The sequence below is a fragment of the Coturnix japonica genome, chromosome 3, assembly GCF_054131305.1.
Source record: "Coturnix japonica strain WE chromosome 3, WE-NBRP24, whole genome shotgun sequence".
Lineage (NCBI taxonomy): Eukaryota > Metazoa > Chordata > Aves > Galliformes > Phasianidae > Coturnix > Coturnix japonica.
The window spans coordinates 63,373,503-63,394,244 of NC_140665.1; the positions used below are offsets into that span (position 1 = coordinate 63,373,503).

At 41.6% G+C, this 20,742-nt stretch overlaps 1 protein-coding gene across 2 annotated transcripts in view; it reads left to right on the forward strand.

Moving 5' to 3' along the window:
• The window catches only part of METTL24 (methyltransferase like 24), a 38,519-nt gene that overhangs the window by 1,230 nt on the left and 16,547 nt on the right, over positions 1-20,742 (forward strand). The window contains exons 2-5 of one of the 2 annotated variants that reach the window (XR_014944859.1): positions 12,460-12,558; positions 15,057-15,196; positions 15,364-15,543; positions 19,719-19,947. Coding sequence is in view for 1 of the 2 variants with exons in the window: in XM_015858723.3 (XP_015714209.2) it covers positions 12,460-12,558; positions 15,057-15,196; positions 19,719-19,947 (468 nt within the window). In the remaining variant the exon portion in view is untranslated. The remainder of the gene's footprint in view (positions 1-12,459; positions 12,559-15,056; positions 15,197-15,363; positions 15,544-19,718; positions 19,948-20,742) is intronic. The other variant, XM_015858723.3, reaches the window with a different exon arrangement.

Here is a 20,742-nt window from a genome sequence, read left to right on the forward strand (position 1 = left end):
CAGAGGCTTCCAGAAGTGTTTTCCCCCACTGGTGGTTTTGTTGCTGTTGCTGGAATATATTGTGATGTGTAAGCCAGCAGGATGGCAGTAATAAAAAGTCAGCAAGGGCCAGCTTTGCTCTGTTTCCTCAGTGCCATTTCATTACAGCTCTGCTTCCACTTACATCACTGGTATAAAACAAAAGACCGATGAATGGAATATTTCCATAGGTCTAGTTGAATATGTTATTTTCTTGCCATATAAAAGAAATTGCAGTGACGTGTGGGGAAATGATTGTTGACTACTTGGAATCGTGTTAAAGCTTTCCGAAGCAGAGCTGTAGCTAAGCAAACAGCACCAAAAGGGAGGAAAGCCATACCCAGGGTATGTGCCGGGTCACCAACCATCCAGCCTGGCCTTGAATGCCTCCAGGGATGGGGCATCCACAACCTCCTTGGGCAACCTGTTCCAGTGCATCACCACACTCTGTGTGGAAAACTTCCTCCTAATATCTAACATAAACCTCCCCTGCCTCAGTTTATTATTCTTATGATTAAAAAATAATAAAATGTTATATTTGGAATTTGAAATAACAGCAAATTCTTATCACAGTGGTTGTGGTGAGAAGTTATGGTAGGCTCTTGTGTTTTTAAATGGGAGGGGAGGAGAACTTTTCAATGAGTCTGGTTTGGAGCAGTTGGATTTACTTTTGGACAGATTTATTTCTGTGTAGGAGGAGGAAAAAAAATGCTTTTACATGGTGCAGTGCAGTTATGCACAAAAAGCAAACAACAAAAACCATCAGCTATTAGTCTGGGCAGATGTTTTAGGTTCCTGTAGCTCTACTTGCTGAAGTCTCTACTTGCAGTCTCAGATGCTGTCTCTCTGATAAAAACTGAGGTCTGATTTCTTGCACTCTGACCAGCTTTAGCTAGATTTTGTATTCCAGAGTTCCTTGAATGTGCTCTTGGTTTAATGCTACTAACCCTGGGCTGTAGCCGTAGGTGTATTTTCTGAAAGGGTGCCTGCTGTGAGAATAGAAGCAAAGTACTAAATTTAGTTTTAAAGCTGTAGTATCAGCAGTAAATCTTTGCCTCTTAAAGCTATTGAAAGGTGGGGGAGTGCACTGCATGTCTACCTATATACCCAAGTGAACCTGATGTTGTTTTGGATGCTCTTTCACATCTATGGATATAAGAATATTTGCTTTAAGTGACTGAAACCTGAGAGTTAGGTTTTGCTGCCTTGGATCATGTTTTATTTGGGATCATAATGTGTTTTGAAACATGAAGCATCATTGCCTAGAACAGAACAGTTGCATGAGCTTATAGTTCTATAGGTATTACTTGTGTGCATTTGTGGTTTTGTTCTTCTTAAATGTAGGCTAATTCATTTTTGTTTGTTGTTTTGCTTTTGTTTCCCTCTCCAAATAGGGATAGAGTAATAGTGCCTACTGCTTCTCTGCAGTAATGACTGCTATGGGCTTGTCTTTAATGCAGTAATATCTGCAGAGTGGTGGGGGAATAAGTGGTTTGTATGCTGTAACTAATATGGCAGGTTCGAAATGACTTCATGTGATTTAGCATTATGTTCATGCTAAAACTTTCCTTTAAAACTACATTTAATTTTTACTTTGAAAGTGGTAATGCTACTTTAGGTGGTTTGTAGGGCTTCTGCAAAGAGTCATTTTGAATTCTACGCATCTACAAAGCAAATGTATTAGGTGTTTTCATGGTCTACTTGTATGTATATTGTCTTCATGCTGACTTTGTTAAAGATCTATACAACTTTGGAAGCTGCTTGAATAGGGAATTACACTGCATCTTGATGAGCAAGAGCCAGAATTCTTAAGGAAAACTTGAGAAGATTCAGAATGAGAAAACTCATTCCAAAGTCAAATAATGTCTGTCACAGAGTGGCTAATGTCTTAGCTTTTACAATTTGAATCACAGCTGTGATTTGGTTGCAGAACAGTGGTGCAATGCTGAAGAGCTGGATATTATTTATTCTTTGCATCATTGTTAGTTCTGGACTCTTCCGAGCTGATGACCTCAAAGGGAAGGATAGAATGTGAAGAGGTACAGGAAGAACCTCTAAGGAAAGCCTGAGAGAGCCAGAAGTTGCTTTAAGCAGGAAAAAAAGTAGGTTATAAGAGGCGTGTGCTTAAACTTGTCCAACTGAAAAAGAATTTAGTATTTTGGAAGTGCATAATGACCAATTATTCTATAGGTCCACTGCAAGTGGGACAAGAAATAGCTGGTTTAATTTTCAGGCAAGATGTTAGGATAATATTTTAACTTTCCAGCTGGGTAAGCAAAGGAAAGGCTCGCAGATAAAGCATGAAGTTTGGTGAGTAACAGCAAAGGTCTTATTTATGCTGCAAGGCACAGAAGTAGAGCTGAGTCTGTCTCCTGTGGTCCTTTACCTGCTCTGCAGTTAGAGAAGCAGTCTGGCAGGCAGAATGTGATTATCCAAACTGGAATTTAGCCTGAACGACCATCTAATGTCAATATAATAAAAAGAGGTAATGGGGTCTTTTAAGACCGTAAGTGGTCATTGCTTTGGCTTAATCCCTCACTAGAGAGACCAGACTCCACCATAATTATCCTGTACTGATTGAGTAGCCCCAGAGGAAGGAACATTACTCAACAACTTCTTTCCTCCAGTGCTTGGAGGTCTCTTGCCAAAGATAAACTGACCTGAAGTTGCTTAGATTGAGTGATTAGCACGAAGTAGCAGTTTATGGCTTCGGGCTATTAGTACCCGGGGAACAGCTACAAGAGCCTTGGTTTTGGTTCAGCTGTTCAAGCTAATGGCATGGACTAAGACAGGTTATCGCGTTTGGAAGAAAACAGCGAACTTTCCTTGATAGCAGTTTTCAACATCAGACAATCGCATGTTGGGAGCCAGCTGCTGCTGCATGGGGGCAGCTGAGGGCCCCGAAGGTACCTAAGCATGGAGATCCTTCCTGAAGTCATCAAAAAAAAGCAATGCTTGTGGCTTTTTCAGCTGCAAATGAAGTGTGTTTATAGTAGATCATAACAAGGAGATGGTCATCTTATTTATCACAGTGATGTCACTTGTGACGTAAAGGATCACAAGAATAACCTTGATTCCTACATGCTTTTCATTGCCTAGAAGATTTGCCCTCCGTGGATTTTTAAGAAGCAGCTGGGGAATGTTATCTTTCAGAAAGTCATTAGAGCTTGATGAGATTTAATTATATCCAGTGATACAGATTTCTTTCAAATACTTACTCAATATTTTCTCTCTACTGTAAAGAGAACAATGTTTCCTAGAGAGCTATTTCACAGAAAAGGTGTGGGTTTTTTGGTGTTGTTTTTCTTCTTTTTATAATGAAATTAATTTCACTGTTTAAGAACATAACCCAGAGATAGAGGCAGAAATTTCTCCTGCTGATGTTTTTTTTTGTTGTTACAGAACTGGCTGTTTTAACAGTTGCTCCAGCTTTTCCTTCAGCCAAGCATAACGTATAGGCCTGATGTAGAAAGTGAGACCGTCACAACTGTGGTAGTGAGTGTAGGAAGGAAACCATACTGCCTCAATCCCACTTGCAGTTCTTAGCTCAATCTATTGATATGGGGTTGCTGTCTAGGAGGCAGGAACGTGGTAGCCGGGATAAGTAGAAGCCTCAAGATTGTTCCTATGCATTGCTGACCTTTAGCTTGTGTTTTCTTGTTTTTTCCTTTTTATGTGAAGAGCCTTCAGTCTGGAGCTTGTGAGGGTTTCATCCTAGTGTGTTGTCAACTCAGTCCGTATTAGCTGACCAGGATGACCATAATAAAGATTTGTATATTTTTTTCTTCTGTTTTTTACTATTGTAAAGTATATATATATATGCTGGAACCTGTTACGTTGCTTTACTCCCTCTGATGTTGTTGGTGTTTATGTTCCTCTATCCAGAAGTGACAGGCTGTCCTGTTTTGAGTAAACAGACTTTGGAGTGTAATGGAAACTGTGTGCAAATCAACAGAAGCCCTGGGTGACACAAACAGATGCTGCAATTTTGAGTTCACTCTTGTGCTAATACCACAGCAGGAGATGGCTGCAACATTTCCAGCTGCTTATGCAGCCGTGAATGAAAGATATTGGCTCCTATGAAATAGCCATGTGTGTCCCCCTCACCTGATCTTTTTCTGTCCTGTCTCTGTCACCTTTTCTACCAGACCTGCTGCTGGCTCAGGCTCCAGCTGATCCTTGCTCAGACCCTGTTAGCAGATGCTAAATGATGGGGTGGCTTTGGTGACTACTGACCTCACAGAGTGCAGGTGACAAGTCCTGGACCTTAAAGCAATCTGGCTCTGCAGGAACATCTTGATGATTTTCTTTTCCTATAGTTTATGTCCTCCATGACACATTTGTAAATTTTCTCGTCTTTGTGTAAAGATAAACGTAGTAGTTCCAGCAACTGTTACCGTGTGTACAGAAGTCTCTTTTATTACTGATGTCTTCCCCATATGCTCTGCAGATGGGAAGAAAGTGGCTTTGCAGTGCTCTTTGAAATTCGGTAGCTGAGAGCTGTATTGTTTTTATGAAACCTGAATCTGAGAGACCCTTAGGAGAATCCATCTGCCTTAGATTTAGGTGCAAAATCTCTCGTCATTAGGTTCTCACAGGCCCTGGATATGAGGTGCGACTTTAGATGCATTACTGTTTATCTTTCTGGAAATGACAAAATCCTGAATGGTTTCCAGTACTGATCTTGTGGTTCTTGCTGACTAGAGGAATGGGACGCTTTGCTCATCTTGGGGTGTGAATAACAAAGCCTGCAAAGCTTCTTAAAGGGCCTTTGATGAGCCAGTTAGGCAACATATCTCTTAGGGATATCCCTCAAATAAGGGATGCTTAGTGTTTTTAGGGTTTATTTTGATGAAATAAGAGGTCATGTGCTGTTTGTTTGTTTGCTTTGTGACAGACTGGGAAAAATTAGCCTAGACAGAAATGAAAGCAAAGAAGAATGTGCTGGTGATGTAGTGGGCATAGAAGTGGCTGGGGAATGGGTGCAGTTGAAACAATGTTAGAGCCGGTGAGCACAGATGTCCTAGCATCAGATCCCTTTCTGCTTTAACCTCTTCCTGTCCATTCCCAGCCCTCTTCCTCATTCTTGTTGTGGCTTGCTAAGCCAAATAATTAACTGGGAGCTTGAAAGCTGATGACCTTTATTTACCATCCTCTTTCATGTTTTACAAAGACAGTATTTGAAATTCCAGGGGGAAGAGGTGGCAATGTCTACCGACCGATACAGCATATAATTTTAACTATTATTTGCCACTTAAAGGCCTAAAATGATACAAACTGGTTGAGAGCATTCCTGTAGAGTTAGCAGCACTTGTGGTGGGTAGAGGTCTTTAACTTTGTTAGTTCTGATGTGTCTCAGTTTGGACTTCGCTCATTTCTGTTCTGCAGCACTGGAAATTCCAAAGACTGTGAACTTTGTTTCATCTTGAATAGGGCAAAGTAGTCGTCTCTTGTTCATTTTCCCTCACTTTTTTTGAGAAAATTAAACAAGAAGCAATTATGTGTCAATTGGCTGCTGCTGAGTTGATACGTTTCTCTTTAGTTAGATGTCTTGATTAATGGTTTGATCTTGTAATTGTTATTCATTATGAAATCTGTGGGAATTCTGGGTACATCGGGAGTTCATGCTCAAACTGTGTAGCTGATTAGTGCTATGTTCTGTGTAGCGTTTAGAATTGGTGATAAGACATTGGCAAATGTCCTTTGCTGAATAGAATGGTGTAAATTTGCCCATGTGTCTTCTGTGAGCTTATGATGTGTGGGTCTAAACCTACTTATCTTGAACAAAAAATACATGAAAATCATCTGCTTTGAAAGAAGCTTGATTTCCTTCTTATAAATTGAGAAATAAATGTGAAATCTTACATTTAAACCCCTAGCAACCTGTAAGCCAGTTCTCATTCCTTTTCTTGGTAGAGGGAATTGATTGCCCAATGTGTGGCTGTGCTTCCTTTGAAAGACTTTTACTTAGACTACTCTCCATAGTCTAGAGCTAGAATCATATTAAAAACAAGCAAAAGAATATGTAGACATTTTAAGCTAGTGTGTATTTCATTCTAGGATGCTCTATCATCTTGTTTTATTAACTAACACATGCATAAAATAGGAAGCTGTTGAAGGCATAAGTGAGGTTAGGCTGTTAGTCTTCCCTGGCTGCCCAGCAAAACCCAGTATGATCAAGTGGATGGGTTGTCTGTTGAGGGACAGAAGCCTTTAGGACCCTGTCATATCTCTTTGTCTGTCTCTTTTAAGGTTTTATGCTGTGAAATCTAAATGCCTGCAGAAGTCCCACAGCCTTTCAGTTTACCTGCTTGTAAGAATTAATGTATTTTTTGACTGAAATTCAGGGCTGTATAGATCTACTGATCTTCCACTGGTGTGGATGCATTACCACCACAGGCTGATGGTGAAGGAATTTTCTGATGCTCCGAATTGCTCTTTAGGCTGGGAAGTGAGTGGATCGGTTCCTTAAAGACATAGGTACATTACTTGGAAGAGGGAGGAAACTGTGCAAGTATGAAATGCCCTTATTCCTGTGGAAGTGTTTTTCCTTAAAATCACTTTTCTTTTTTGGCCAGTCCTTAGCCTCAGGCAAAGCCTGCTGAAGCCAGTGCATAGGCTGCTCAAGACGTCCCAATCTTTACATCATGATTAGAGTGCTGGAATTTGCACAGAATAAACTCAGCTTATCTGGCTAGCTGAATGTTTACTGATAAAGTCTCTTTGTTGTGGGCGGTGTTTTGAATATTGAGATGAAGGCAGCCTAGGGGAAAATAGCTATTTTTTCCCTACCTCTGTAGTATGGTTTATGGCACCTCTCATTTTCTAAACCAAAGAACTTCCTTTAAAGCTGTTAAGCATGTTGATTGAAACCCCCAGTTCTGACTCTGCTTAGTATAAGTCTGAATGTGACAAACAGTGGCCAGTGATTGCTGTGTCTGTTCCTGGCTGTCCTTATCCTTAAGTGCTGGCACATAGGCACTGCAGATAATTCAGTTGATTAACTATTAGACTGTTAGAACTGCTTCAGCAGTGTTGAGAATTTGCCTCCATAAATTTCAGATCATCCTAGCTCCTGCTCTCATCTTCATCAGATGAGTTACCACTCTGTCAGCCACTGGATAGTGCAGGAATACATTAGAAGAGGCACTTTTATAAGTGCCTATAGAATGACATTTCATCTAGTGCTCTGGATGCTTTCTGTTAGCCATGGGCCTGCTCCCTGCCTGCTGCCCGTGTGTTGCTGGAGCCTGGGTCTGCCATTGGGTTTACAGAGGGCTGGCAAGCTGTTTCCCAACACCTATGTCCTGCTGAAGCCAGGGATTCAAGTTGGATTCAGCAGAGTGTTAGTCACTCAGCCTTCAATGCATCCAGCCCTGCCTTGTTAGTTTTGGAAAGGCCTCTGAACTTTCCCAAAGCCGTGTTTTAATTCTTTGAGCAGTATAAATTCTGTTACTTAATGGCGGTGCCAAGCATCTTTATTTCTTTGTTTTCTTTCTTTTCCTGATACGTGCTTTTTATATGAGGTACTTGTTTTGGTGGGAAAGGCCCAAAGTTAAAAGCAGAATGTGAAAGAGTGTGGAAGTGGGCTGTACTCTGGGGCACGTGCTGGCCTTGGTGCACTGTAGGAGATGTAGGCCTTGCCATGCCTGGGGCATTCACAGGACACAGAAGTTGTGCTCTAGGTGCAAGCTTCAGGCCTGGGAAGTGAGCACTGGTGGTGGGCTGTCAAGTCAAGCTATGGGGTGACACTCAGAGCAAGCTGCCTGTGGACTCTGCCGCCAGCAAGCAGAGTTAGCAGCACCCCGTAGGAGGGGATAGTGCCCAGAAGGTGAGGGAAAGCCAGGTGCATCCTAGGGGATCCCTGTTCGGTATAATAAAACACACCCAACCTGACACACAAACACCTCTGGGTATTAAAATTCTTCACGCGCAAGTTGTGTCAAAACCTCATTTAAATTTAAGACATCTCCTTATTAATGCAGAAAGTGCTTCTGTCACATTGCCATTTTCCATCAGCAGGATTTAATTTTCTAAGTGGCCTTGCTGCAGGGGAGAACCTGCCTCTATTAATTAAATTGCTTGCTCATCATGGCGCAAGGCTTCTATTGCTCAGCATGATGTTCCACGGTCAAATCTCAGGATAGAGCACATCAGTTTGATGGCACTGGGGCCCATCTGTGGGATGGACTCTGTATGTGGTCAACTTGTTGCACAGCATGCAGCCGGTACCTACAGGGAACAGAGCAATTCCTCTGTGACTGGCTAGTGAGACAGCTGTGTGCCTGCCTGTAGTGCTGTCAGATGCTTCTGCTTTAGACAAACTCCAAAAAGTGTAAAAGAAATGAAGATAGAAATAGGGAATTCAAAAGATTTTCTTTATGAATTCTTTGCAGTTCATTGTGGGGCTCTTGCAGTTCTTGAAAATTTCACTGTAGGATATTTTTTTTGTGTCTGAGGGTCTGATCTGGGTTTCCTCATCTCTGATGTTAAATGTCTATGGGGTGGATTCATTTCAGCCAGTCCTCTGCACTGCCTTTGCAGTTAATGGAAAGAAATGGAGGTTTCCAGTGTGTGATTCATCTTTCTTATTTTAGGCATCTACTCTGTAGTGAGATGAATCACACCCCTAAAGAGCCTGTCTGCCTCATCTGTCCTGTCAAATAACAGCTTTCCAGCTGACTGTGGGAGTGTGGTCCCAGGCTGTCCTCGCAGTGTGAGTGTTCTTTCACTCCTGGCTCTTCCTTGGAGTCAACCAGCTAATTGCCTCCAAGAATGTGGGAGTTCATCAGGGAACATTTGCTGCTGCAAGAGCTATGCTGCCGTTAGCATGGCAAGCAATGTACCCAGTTTGGCTGCCCTCACCTTCAGCTGCTCTCCCACACATCTCAGCAGCCTTTGCTTTGCTGGGTACATATCTCCTTCAAATGCTGACATTGCTCAAGGAACACTTGAATTGAAAGCACCAAAACCCACAAAACTGTATGCTCAGGGGCTTCAGAGGTAGCCCAAAGAAGATGCCCCAATCCTGTCAGTCATGTCTAGGGGCAGTCATCTCTAGCTTTCAGGAATGTGATCCTGTAAATACATGTCTGCTTTGTCATTATCTGACACTTTGTAATTTGAATCCTTGAGAACAACAACAGAAAAAATACTGCAAAATTTCACCCAAGAGCAAAAATTGTTCAGCTGTACCCTTCCAAAAGGGGCAAACAGTGGCTTGCAAGGTAAAGCCGGAACAGCTAGAGATGTATGGAGAAGTGTATGTCATTTGTTTCTATGGCTAGCAAATACTTACGGTTATTGATAGAGTTTATTGCCATGAGTGCTTTTCATTCATATTTGGATCGGTCTTAGTTGTTGCTGTCTAGTCAGAGGTTTTTATATTTTTCCCTCATTTAAGAACTGGTGCATGTACTGCCAACTCTTTTCTTTCTTCGCTGGAAGCAACAGACTTCTAGGCAGGGCACTGGGATTACAAACTTTTTGTTTATGGCTGGTATTTTCTGTTAAATAGGAAGGAGACTTAAAGAAGGGAAAAATTAGTTACTACTGATGATAAAACCAGGGAAAAATTCCTGACTAATTCCGTTTCAGTTCTCAGTTCAAGCAGAAGGGAGGGAAAGGACTGGACTGTTTGAGTTACTGGACTGAAATTGTACAGTTGATCAGGGAAGAATTTCATTATTTATACCGCTGTGTTCGAGTGCTGGTTAACCTGTGTTCTGCAGGGAAAAGTAACCACTGATTTTGAGCAGGTAGGTCAAAAAGAAATGTCAGTCTGTACGTGTGAAATAAGTAGAAAAAAAAATCAGACCTTCAAGTGGATCTTCAGCTTTCTTAGTAAAGCAATGGCATCGACTTAATGTGGTTATCTCTTCTCAATGAAAATGTAAGCATCACTCTGGGTAACATCTTTTTGGTTTCCACTATACGTAAGGGAATGAGGAAGATGGTGTCTGATATTGCTTGTGATAAAGTCTTTCTGAAGACTGGTGTTTTTTCTTACAGTGCTAACCTCAGGTCGTGTGCTTGTAAATGAAACAACATATATATAGAGATGCTTCAGGATATTTAGGAGGATATTTTTAAGTGGTATTGTAACTTTCCAGGAATAAGCCTTTTTTTCCCAAAGCAGCTGGTTCAGAGGAGCCTCGTACCTTTTGTTTGCGGAGCTCATGGGAACAAATGCTGTAGAAGAGGCTGAAAATCAGCTGAAAATCCATCAGCAAGGGTTACTGATGGAACAGGGAACAGCAGCTTCAGGAAGGCATTTGGTCAGCCCTGAGCATGGCTGTACTGCACTGTCAATATCAGCAGGTTACCCCCCTGCAGGAGACCTGTTTCAAGTGGTGCGCTCTGTTTTCAGCCCCATCCACCATCCCAAATCTTATTGTAGTGTAATGATCGAACTGCTTGGTGTGGGTGTTCAGCAGGTGTCAGAGCAGATCTCTCAGATGTATTCATTAACGAATGGAAATGGGCTTCTTCATTGCAAGGAGCCAGGGATCAAGGGGGGTGTTTTGAAGCTATTCAAAACCATTGGCATGAATTGGGAGCTCTGTTCTAATCAGTCACAGAAGTAGCATTTGTGCGGTGCTCATAAATGTAAAGAGATTGATTTATTTTATTATTTATTTTGCGTGTGTGTGTATGAAACTGACTTAGTAAGCCACTGGGCTTTTTTATCTTCTTTTTTGTGTGTTTGTTGGTAAGTTTTAGAGACCTACCATTGGGAAGGCAATTTGTCATCTTGAAAATTTTAAGCAGCTGAGAATAAGCCATAGTGCTTCTCTGGTAAAAGAACCATACTTGTATGATTAATTAAAAGGGTTCTGTTTTGTTTTTTTTCCTTTTTCTTCTCTGTTCTCACACTGGCTACCCTGTAATTCTGCTACCTAATGAGGTACTTCTCATACAAATAGATTGTGGAATAACGGGGCTCAGATGTTTAGGTGTCGGGGGTTTCTTTTGCTTGAAAACGATTGTCAGCCTTCATTTTCTTTTCAGCTTTTGAGCCTGTTGAAACAGCGGCATTCCTGTCATTGCAAGCGTTATTCAGCCGTGTGAACTGTGACTCATTCTGAAAGATTACACACTTCTGCCTCCCGAGTGTGCACCTATCCTCCTGCTGTGCTAGTTGCTTGCAGGCTGCTGTCTGAAAGCAGTGTCTCAGGCAGGGTACATGCTGCTGCAAAGCTTTTCAGCTGCCTGGCATTTGGCATGGTGCTGTGCAGGATGTAGGAGCCCCTGGCTATTGCAGGCAGCAGGCTTCAGGGTGGGAGATGCTACTTCTGTCTATTTCTGGAAAAAAAAATAATTATTAAATATCCTTTTCAACATCTTTTTACAGCAAAACATAACAATACAAAAAATAAAGAGCTCACCCTGAAGGAACAATAACCCTCATACGGACCTTCTGGCTGCCGTTCATTCCAGCCTGTTTACTTAGGCTAAAAAATTACTAGTTCATAGTATCAGCTCAAGGCAAACCCCATCGTGTCCAAGGTTCTCTTTTATCATTTCTGTTTTCTGGTTTTGCCTTCTCTTTTTCTTTTCTGTGTCCCACCCTGGTGTCTGAAGGTGCTTTTTGTCACCACCCAGGCTCACGGTTCCCAGTAGGGCCAACTGCTGCCTTCCATCCAGCACTACCCACCAGCCCAGGTCTTGGGCTGAGCTTCTTATCTCTGCCATTTGACTTCATTCAGGCTAGTGATTTGTTACTTCCTTTCTTTTTCCAGAGCTTCCTGTTCATTAAGGAAGCTCAGTTAATCACAACTGATTAAAGGAAAGCTTGACGTTACCTGCCTAGCCATAGCAGTGAGCTATCACACTCAAGGATGAAGAACTGTGAGAAATCAGTCTTAATGCAGTACAACTTAACACTGTGTTTGTATTTCTATCTACATGAGGGTAAAAGGTAACACATCTATACTTCCTAACAGGACAAAAGCAGGCAGAATTTGGAGAAGGTACTGCAGATGGGAGTGAGAGTCCTATTGCTATGAGAGTGCATGCCTAGAAGACCTTTTCTGTTCCACTTTGAGAAGGAACTGTTGTTTCATAAAGTGACAAGATCCCTAAGGTTCAGATCTGATGGGCCTCACGGGGTGTACAGAGAGCATCCACTACAGCTAGTTCCTTGTTATTAAAATGAGGAGTTGAAGGGCTAAAGAGAGCCACACTGCCATTTTTCTGGGAAAACAAAGAATTCTGGTGTACCTCATCAGTCAGGTGTGGGGTGCTTTATCACAGTAGTTCAAACGCTACTTTATTCTGGAATAACTTTCAATCGCAGACAAGTCCCTAGGAAACTTTTTATTTGAAATGAAATCTCCTTAATTTGTTGTCTCTTGCATTTTATGCTTGTACTGAGGAATTAATACTGTTCCTTTAAGGTATTTGTTTCATTTCATTTCTATATTTATTTTTGCTTTGCAGACTGTAAGGTGGCACATTGAACTGCAGCCATGGGCAAGTCCAACTCCTTCCTTGAACTATGAAGCCTTGAGGTTCCTGAAGTACATTAGCACTTCTCAAGTAGGTTTTTATTTCAGTTCTGTCTGATACAGTCTGTTCCTTTACAGTTAAGGAAGCTTACACCAAACTCTTTTTGCAATTGCTTTTGGATATAAAACTTGATTTCTAAAGTTGCTCAACTTTGATCAACATGAATGTGAAGGTCAAAACTTAGGGTAGAAAGTGTCCATGTGAGTTCTTTGTAGAAACATCACTTCTGCATAGCAACATATGTGATACATGAATTTATTTCCTACAGTAAAAGCAGTAAAAGTACTGGAAGGCCACAGTTCTCACAGAGTGGTTGCTTTAGATATTCAGTAATTAGCCCTTGAATGCAGATGTAATCACACCGTCAGTTAGGCTGAAGAGCAGCAAAACCCTCAGGTCACCAAAATGTCATTCATGAAAGAATTTCTTTGTCAGAGCAATGCTTTCAAAGCCGAGACAGTAGACTCACCTGAAACATGGCTGAAAATATTCTGCTCCACCCACAATTGGTACCTGCGAGGGCAGCAGGACAATATCTTACCCTCCAGCTTCTGATACCCCTGGCAAAATGGTCAGAAACATAAAGAGAACGTCTCTTCCTTGCACTGAGTGGAGCAGGGACAAGAAAACACAGCAAGAGACCTGTGTAGAGCTGCTTGGTTTACAGTACAGAAGTTCAGGCTGATGAGGCATATTAAGCTGAAAACAGCCCTCATCTCATTGACTTAATGAACAGTGGCAGATGCTGCTAAATTCCACTAGTTGGGGCAAAACCTACAAGGACTTCAGTTAGCAGAGAATTGATTGATTCTGACACAGTAATCAAGAACTTTCATTCCCAGAGTAACTGACCCTGGGGACAAGTGTAAGTGAAAACAAAAAATAAAAAAAAAGAGAAACTCTTGTTTCTGACCTGGCAGATGTTGAAGAATTAACAGCTGAAGGGCTGATAGGAACATTTCTGGAAATGGGATCCCACTTGCATAGATGAGCGGAGGCACTTGTTATCTTTGTTTGCTTATCAAGTGTCAGCTAATTACTCTGCTGAAGTTCAGGTTCTTGCCGAAGCACAGAGCAGATGACATCAGGAGATGCCATGTCAGCAAGTCAAGGTGTGACCACAGAAAGCTTTTTCTTGCCAGTATCTGGTGACCAGATAAACCACCTTATGTATGCTGTTATTTGTGTGATAGCTGTGAGTGGGAGCCCAGAACAAGACACAGCTCCATGCTGCAGCATTTGTAAGTCACTCAACAGATGGGTGATGGTACTAAAGATAGGGTTCAGGTCTTTTGATTTTGGGTTTCATTTTAATATCAAGAGCTGTTAAAATTGCTCCAAGTTCTGACTGTTGAAATTGCTCATAATAACATGAGTCAATTAAGTGGCAGCATTGAAGGATCGTTTTATTTTTCCATAGAGAGCACATTTTTCTTCCGTGTCTTGAAATTAGTGCTTGTTGTCACAGTGCTGTTTATTCCTTGGTTGTTAAGTGACTGAAGGGAAAGGAGTAGTGGGGTGCAGTGCAAATCATCACTTAAAACTTAGTAAATCCTGAGAGCAGCATGAATAGATGCTTTATTAGCTTTTATGAATTTTCCATGAGAGTTTGGAGCTAAGCTGGAGTGGGGAGGTGGTGATGCAGCATGCAGTTCTGTGAATGTAGTGCTCCACATAATTAAGCATCTTTAAAAAGTCAGACCTTTATTTACTTATTATGAAGCACATGGTGGAGACTGCCTACCGTAGCAAAGGTTGGATTTCAGCTGTCATTTTCACCCCTGCTCTTGTCTCTGCTGTCATAATTTCCACTTTTTGTTGTTTTTGTTTGGCTGGCTGACAGTGCTACCTCCCATCACTGCAGGCACAGTTAGTGCTGGGTTCAGAGAACAATTTCTGAGTCGTGATGGCCTGGCTGGGCTCCTTGCAGGATCTGTATCGCTTCTCCTTCTGCAGTACTTTCATTCTGACTCTTCTAGCATAAGCCAGCAGAGTACAGAAACATATGTTACGATTCATCTGTTAAGTTAAGCACTTGCTAAAATCCCTTTGTTATTGGATAGGGGCTGTTGCAAGGTCATGGTTAAATCTTATTGGGAGATCCAGGACCCTGCAGGTGTGGTGTACAGCATACATTGCAGTGATGCTGCAATCTGTTATTACAGTGTGGAGCTGTGACAGGATTTCAACATGATTCAGAATACAGAACCTACAGAATGGTTTGAAAAGGGAAAAAAATAGACATTTTAATGCTGTAATAACATCTTGTCATGAAAACTGATTTCAGGGCATAATGTTAATGTTTAATTATTTGCTTTTTAAACTGCGTTGCTCTTTGGGGGATTATGTAATCCTTGAATTTCACCAAGCGGAACAGACAAACAAGGGAAAAAGCATTCGAGTTTCCATAGCTGTGCATCAGATTGACAAGCAGATTTAAACAAAACTTCTCTCCACTCTTTACCCAGAAGGCAAATTTAGAAATTAAAAGGTAAGCCTTAAGATGAAACGTTCTTTGATTTCAACAGATTTCATGTGAGCACATGAACCTGAGCAGCCTGAGGGGCAGCTCTGAAGCCATGAAGAGGCCCTGGTCAGTCTGTCTTGATGAGAGGTTTAGCCTCATCCACCGGCTCAGAAACAAGCAGTGCCGTCTCTATTCCCTGGGGTAAGTGCTCCATTTAACAGACAGCAGATCTTTCGGCGATGCATTCTAACATCAAAAAGCCTCAAAAATAAATGCAGCACAGGTTGCAGCAAAGCTGTCTGTTAAAATACTGGCTTTGTTCGGGTGTGTTTATTGTGTGCTGATGTGCTTCTGTAAACTCTTTTTAGGGAGAAACCTTTCTGCAAGGAGGGGCTTCATTTTCCTTCACTTTTCTGTCAGTATGAAACCAAATTGCCTAATGGCGAGTAGCAAGTGGTAGTTCCAGCAGAAGAAGATGGAAATTAGTGAGATAAACTGAGAAGCGTACAGCATCTTTCCTGAGCAGAAGTGACTTGCATAATTGCCAGGTACTTCAGCAGCATTACTTACAAAACTTCATTAACTACCCCTGGGATGAAACTGTACATTTCCATATGAGAGAGTGTTTGCTGAGAGCTTCAGGGGTGATGTGTGCCGAAGTGATAATAATGAAAGCAGTCGTTGGCTTGATTTTAAAATGTTTACAGTGTGGATGTTGCTTACAGCACCTGAGATTGAAGTCATTGCTCTTGACAGAACTGCAGCCTGTTTCCCTGCCGTTAATACCTCTCCCTCCTGGAAGGATGAGGGAGTGGGTCAGGCCTCTGGTGCTTTGCACTGTGCCTCCATGCACCAGTAGGGCCATCAGCAGGACCTGTGGCCACAGTTATGCTGCCCCACACAGCTTTGCTGTCTTGTGAGCCAGCTCTAGTTTGGAGAATGCTGGAAGACTTCATCTCCCTTGAGCCAGCACAGGCTGAGTTGATGCTGAGCTATGAGGGTCAGACTCCTTAGAGAGTGAGGAGCTCTCAGCTCTTATTCAGCTATACCTGTTGAATATTGCTGGAGCAGATAACAGTGCCACACCCCTTAGTTTGAATCCTGTCTGAGGAGAGGGCACTCCTCTTGAGGAATTACTTTCTGAGTGTTTTTTATAATCCATTTCTAATGATGCTTCCTTGGTTTTAATGCAAAATACAGGTGTGTTTTTTTGTTTTTTTTGTTTTTTTTTCTCTCAGTTTTTCCCATTGCTGTGAAAGTTTAGAGAGATACTGTGTTATCCCATACATAGGATCATATTTTACCTTCTCAGCTGCAGTGCTGGCACATTGCCACAGGCTCCCTCTGGTATTGTGCAGGGAGGGGTGGGTGCATTTGGTTGGAAAATCAGGTAAGCTGAGCAACCTTCTGGAGGCAGCTGTAGCTTTCCTTTGAGTATAGAGGAAGTCTAATGTGACTGCTGACTTTAGATGTCTTGGCGAAGTACCCATTGTTCAGTGGAATTAACTTGAAGGGTAACATCTACATTACATGCTCATTAATATTGGACCTGAGCTCTGGTGCTAACGTGCTTTTATTGATATTTCTGATATTTTGAAGGACATTTTCGTTGTCAGCCAGATAGAAGGCACAGTTGATTTAATTTATTCTGGAAAATGCAGGTTTGACAGAAAACTGACCAGCACTAAGATAACTTGCTGATGGTTGTAAACAAACCTGAGCTAGTGAGTATATTCCAGTACTTTGTGTAGAGCTGCTCTTGATACAGTACCGATGCCAGACTTTCTGTAGCAGTAGTTCATTAGGCTTAGCAGAGATTGAAACCGATGCTGTCTGTCCCATAAATCATCAGGTACACATGTGCAGTAAATAACCAGCTGTGATATCTCTTGTGAAGCAGCTCAAAAGTAAAGAAGAAATATTTGGGCTTAAGGAGGAGCAGTTTTTCAGCCTTCAAATTCTTTCCGCAGTCTTTAGAGCTTGTTACTGCATAAGTCTTCTGTCAGATTCGCTTCCTTTAGCTTTATGACAGGCAGAAAAATAATTCTGTTCTGAGCAAGACAAAAATCCCCTTTAAATGTTTTTGTTATCTCATACACTTCATAAAGAGCAAATGGGGAGCAGCTGCTCTCAACAAAGAACTTCCTTAGCAGAAGGGATGGAGGACAAATGTGAAAGTTCAGCATGAGTATGGTTGGGAATCCTGAATTAAATCCATAAATCATTAGAAATTGAAGAAAACTTGCTGTTTAGACATTGCCTTCATGTATGCTGTAGAGGAGGCTGCTTGTGAATGGGAGTGAGCAGCATCTGTAATTTCTAGAGGTTTTTTCAGATGAGCATTAGTGGCTTCCAGTACTGGAAGGCAGCGGTGTTTGTGCTTGGGGGCACAATTTCCTGGTGTGATATGTAATTGCAGCGTGCATTAGTGAGCTGTAGTTATTAGTGCTAAATCTGCTTAGATTAAGCTAAGACTGTTACAAACACAACAGGCAGGCACTCGAGCTGGGGTGATATAAATGAATAGGATATCAGAAACGTAACCGTTGAGGTTTAGAGAGTCTTACTGCGGTGCCACTTGAAACCTATTTTAAGAGGCTCTTAATGTGTAGGGGCTCTAGGATCCAGGCTGGGGATGCTTCTTTTTGTTATGAGAACTTAGTTATCTGTCTGGCTTTGAATAAAATTAAAAAAGAGAGAAAACAATAAGATCAGAAAGGGAAAGCCGGACCCTAATATACATGCTCTGTCCTGTGGTCCCTTTGGGACCTGGAGCACCCCATGGGAACTGCCTGTGGGGACACAAGCTTTCCTGCTCCTCCTGCGTGGGATGCATTTTCTGCTGCTTTTAAGGCTCACCTTCGCCCCTGCTGCAAGGTCAGTCATCAACCCTTGTCTCTGGAGATGAGTTTTGTCTTCTGTTCTTCAGGAAAACCAGGTTCGTGTCCCTACCATTTTTGATTTATGTTACTGGAGAGAGCAGCTGGTCCCTCCTGATGGCCTCTGTTCTTCTGTCATGTTTCTTAAGGTCGTCGTCTTTTACTTATCTTTTTAAAGTAACACAAAGTCTTCCTTAGGAAGCCTCATTTCTTTACTTCTCTCGTGCTGTGTTCTCACTTGCTGAGATCACATATGAGCCTTGCATTTTTCAGATCTTCTGGAGATGACCTTATTTTGTCTTATAAACGTTTGTGATTGATTAGATATCTCTTCAGGCATAAGCTTGATCTGTTGTCACCGTGTCAGATGATATACCAGCACTTTCTTTACCCTAAAGTATTATTTGTTCTGTTTTACACCACTTTGCAGTCCACATGTGAATAACAATCTGCTCAAAGGCAGCCTGAGGTCTGCCTGCATCAGAAGCATCTGGCCCTCTGGATTGCACAAGCTGCAACTGTTAGAAGTGTGTCACAGATGCATGTGTCCATGGGTTGGTAATAGGCTCATTGCTCTAATGCTGTATTTGACCCAAACAATTTGTATTTTGTTCATTTTTCAGCCAGCTTTTCATTCCAAAGGGATTACACTGGTCTTCATTCATCTGTGTCCCTTCTGTAGAATGTTGTATGCAAACAAATGTGCCAATTCACTCAGTTAACTTTGGAACATTTTTCCTAATGTATTTTGAATGTATTAGGAAAAAAATCTGTTCTTCTCCCTCCTACACATCTGTATAGGCTGGAATCATGTGAAATATGATTGTTCTTAAAAGCATGTTATGCTGTTCTTGCAGTCTTCATATCCTTCTGCTTGCCCAGAACTCCTCGAGGGGAAATGGTTCAGTGGAGAAGGCCATGCTATTAGTATGGATTGGAAATTCTCAATTAGTACGACTGGTTGAAGCACTGATTAAAAAACTTGATTACCTCTCCCTCACTACCTGTGTGTGTTTCCAGCAGCATGATTTTGATTAAGTTTAAGGTTTAGCACATTATTTCCACCATGCTTGGTACAAGCTTGTATGGGTAGCAGTGAAGAGGGCATCATATTTTACACAGTGGGGAGTGCCTGCAGGCCAGATATCTGATTACGATAGCAGTGATTTCTTGAATCCCATGTGAATCATTTTGCAGTAGGAAGAGGGAATATGGAATAGTCTCATAAAGCCTGTATTTTCCTTGCAGAGACAAAGGAATGCAGTGACAGGTTTTTTCTATACAGTGGGGCTGTTTGTCTTTCTTCTTCTTTGGGGATCTTTGTGAAATTAGCATTAATCTTTCTTTGAGTGTAAAAACACTTCTGCTGTTGGGAAGGAAGTAGTTTTAAATTCATGTTTTAATTTTCTTGTACATGAAGAAAGAGAGAAGTTTGTTTCTTGTGTCCTGTCCCAGCTGTTGGCCATTGTGGCACGTAACTGTATAGGCATGGCAGAAAATAAATCTGATATTTTACAAAATGGTGTTGTATATATTTTAATTATATTTGCTCTTCCATTTCTGTTCCTTTAAATTTCTTTTATCTAAGTACTTATTCCAAATCTTCAGCACACATCATTGCAGTCCATCAGCTTTATTTTCTGATAATCTCATCAGAATTAGGGTTAGACTGTGCACAGGATCATGGATAAATCCAAAGAAGCAGCATAACAGCTTCTCCACTTTGCTTCAGAAACGAACAAGCTGGATTTTTTTCTTCTTGCATGCCCACAAGTCCTCAGGATGTTCTACTAACTGGTGGGTCTTTTTGCAGCATTAATGATTGCATCTTTTTTGTTTTGTAGACTGGGCAATGATGACAACCAGTTTGAGATCAGCATGGCTAACAGTGGATGTGAGGTGCATCGCTTCGACCCCAGCATTAAGTCAGCACACATCCAGGAGGGTCAGCACCTCTGGTATCATCGCCTGTCCGTTGACTGGAGGGATCCCAACCCAGCCATTGCTGCACACAAACTTCACAGCAACACAAAGAAGCTGGGCACGATATTGAATGAATTTGGACATCAGAAGGTAAGGACTCAGGTGGTTTGGTTTTGACTGTTGTGAAAGTTGCAGAGCTTCATTCTAGAGCAGGGGGTCAGGCCAGATGGCCTGCAGAGGTCTCTTCCAACTTCAACCTTCCTGTGATTCCTATTCTCTCAGGAGCTCAGGTGCTTTCCCAGGTGATCTCCTGACAATAGGTTTTCTTCAGAAATACATGCAGTGCATTCCTTTCTGGAGTGTATTTTCTGTCTTGCTTTTTTCCTAACTCTGGTAACAGCCACTTTGTTTTTAAATTGCAAGCCATATGTTTAATACTTTCCTTCTCCTCCCTTGCTTTTTACTTAAGAGGGCTGGTGACACTGAGTGTTCATTTTTCCAGTCCTGTGGAAGTTCTGGTTATTGCCTGAGTAAGATTTCTAAACTACTCCTGCTGCGTAGTTTACAAAGAGAAGAAATATGTGTAACAACAATTAGAAATAGTAATGGATGGGCTGTTTACATTTGCAGGGTCACTGATCCTAATTACAGTCATCAACAAAAACATCCTGTTTTGAAATTGGCAGCACTCTGTTTTTTTAACATTTTTTATTTTTTAAAGGAACTGTAAATATACCAGAAATGTTGGGTTCTCAAATAACTATTGCCAAAAGACATTTGAGGAAGTTCCTGACATGCAGGATTAGGTTGCTTTCAAGAGAGATTTTCCCTCAGAGGATATACTAGTATGAATTGAAATGCTAATATACTTCGTTGCCTGCAGCTACTTCTTCATGTCTTTGTGGTTTTTTTTGGTGGAGTTTTTTTGTTTTGCTTTTTTTGCTT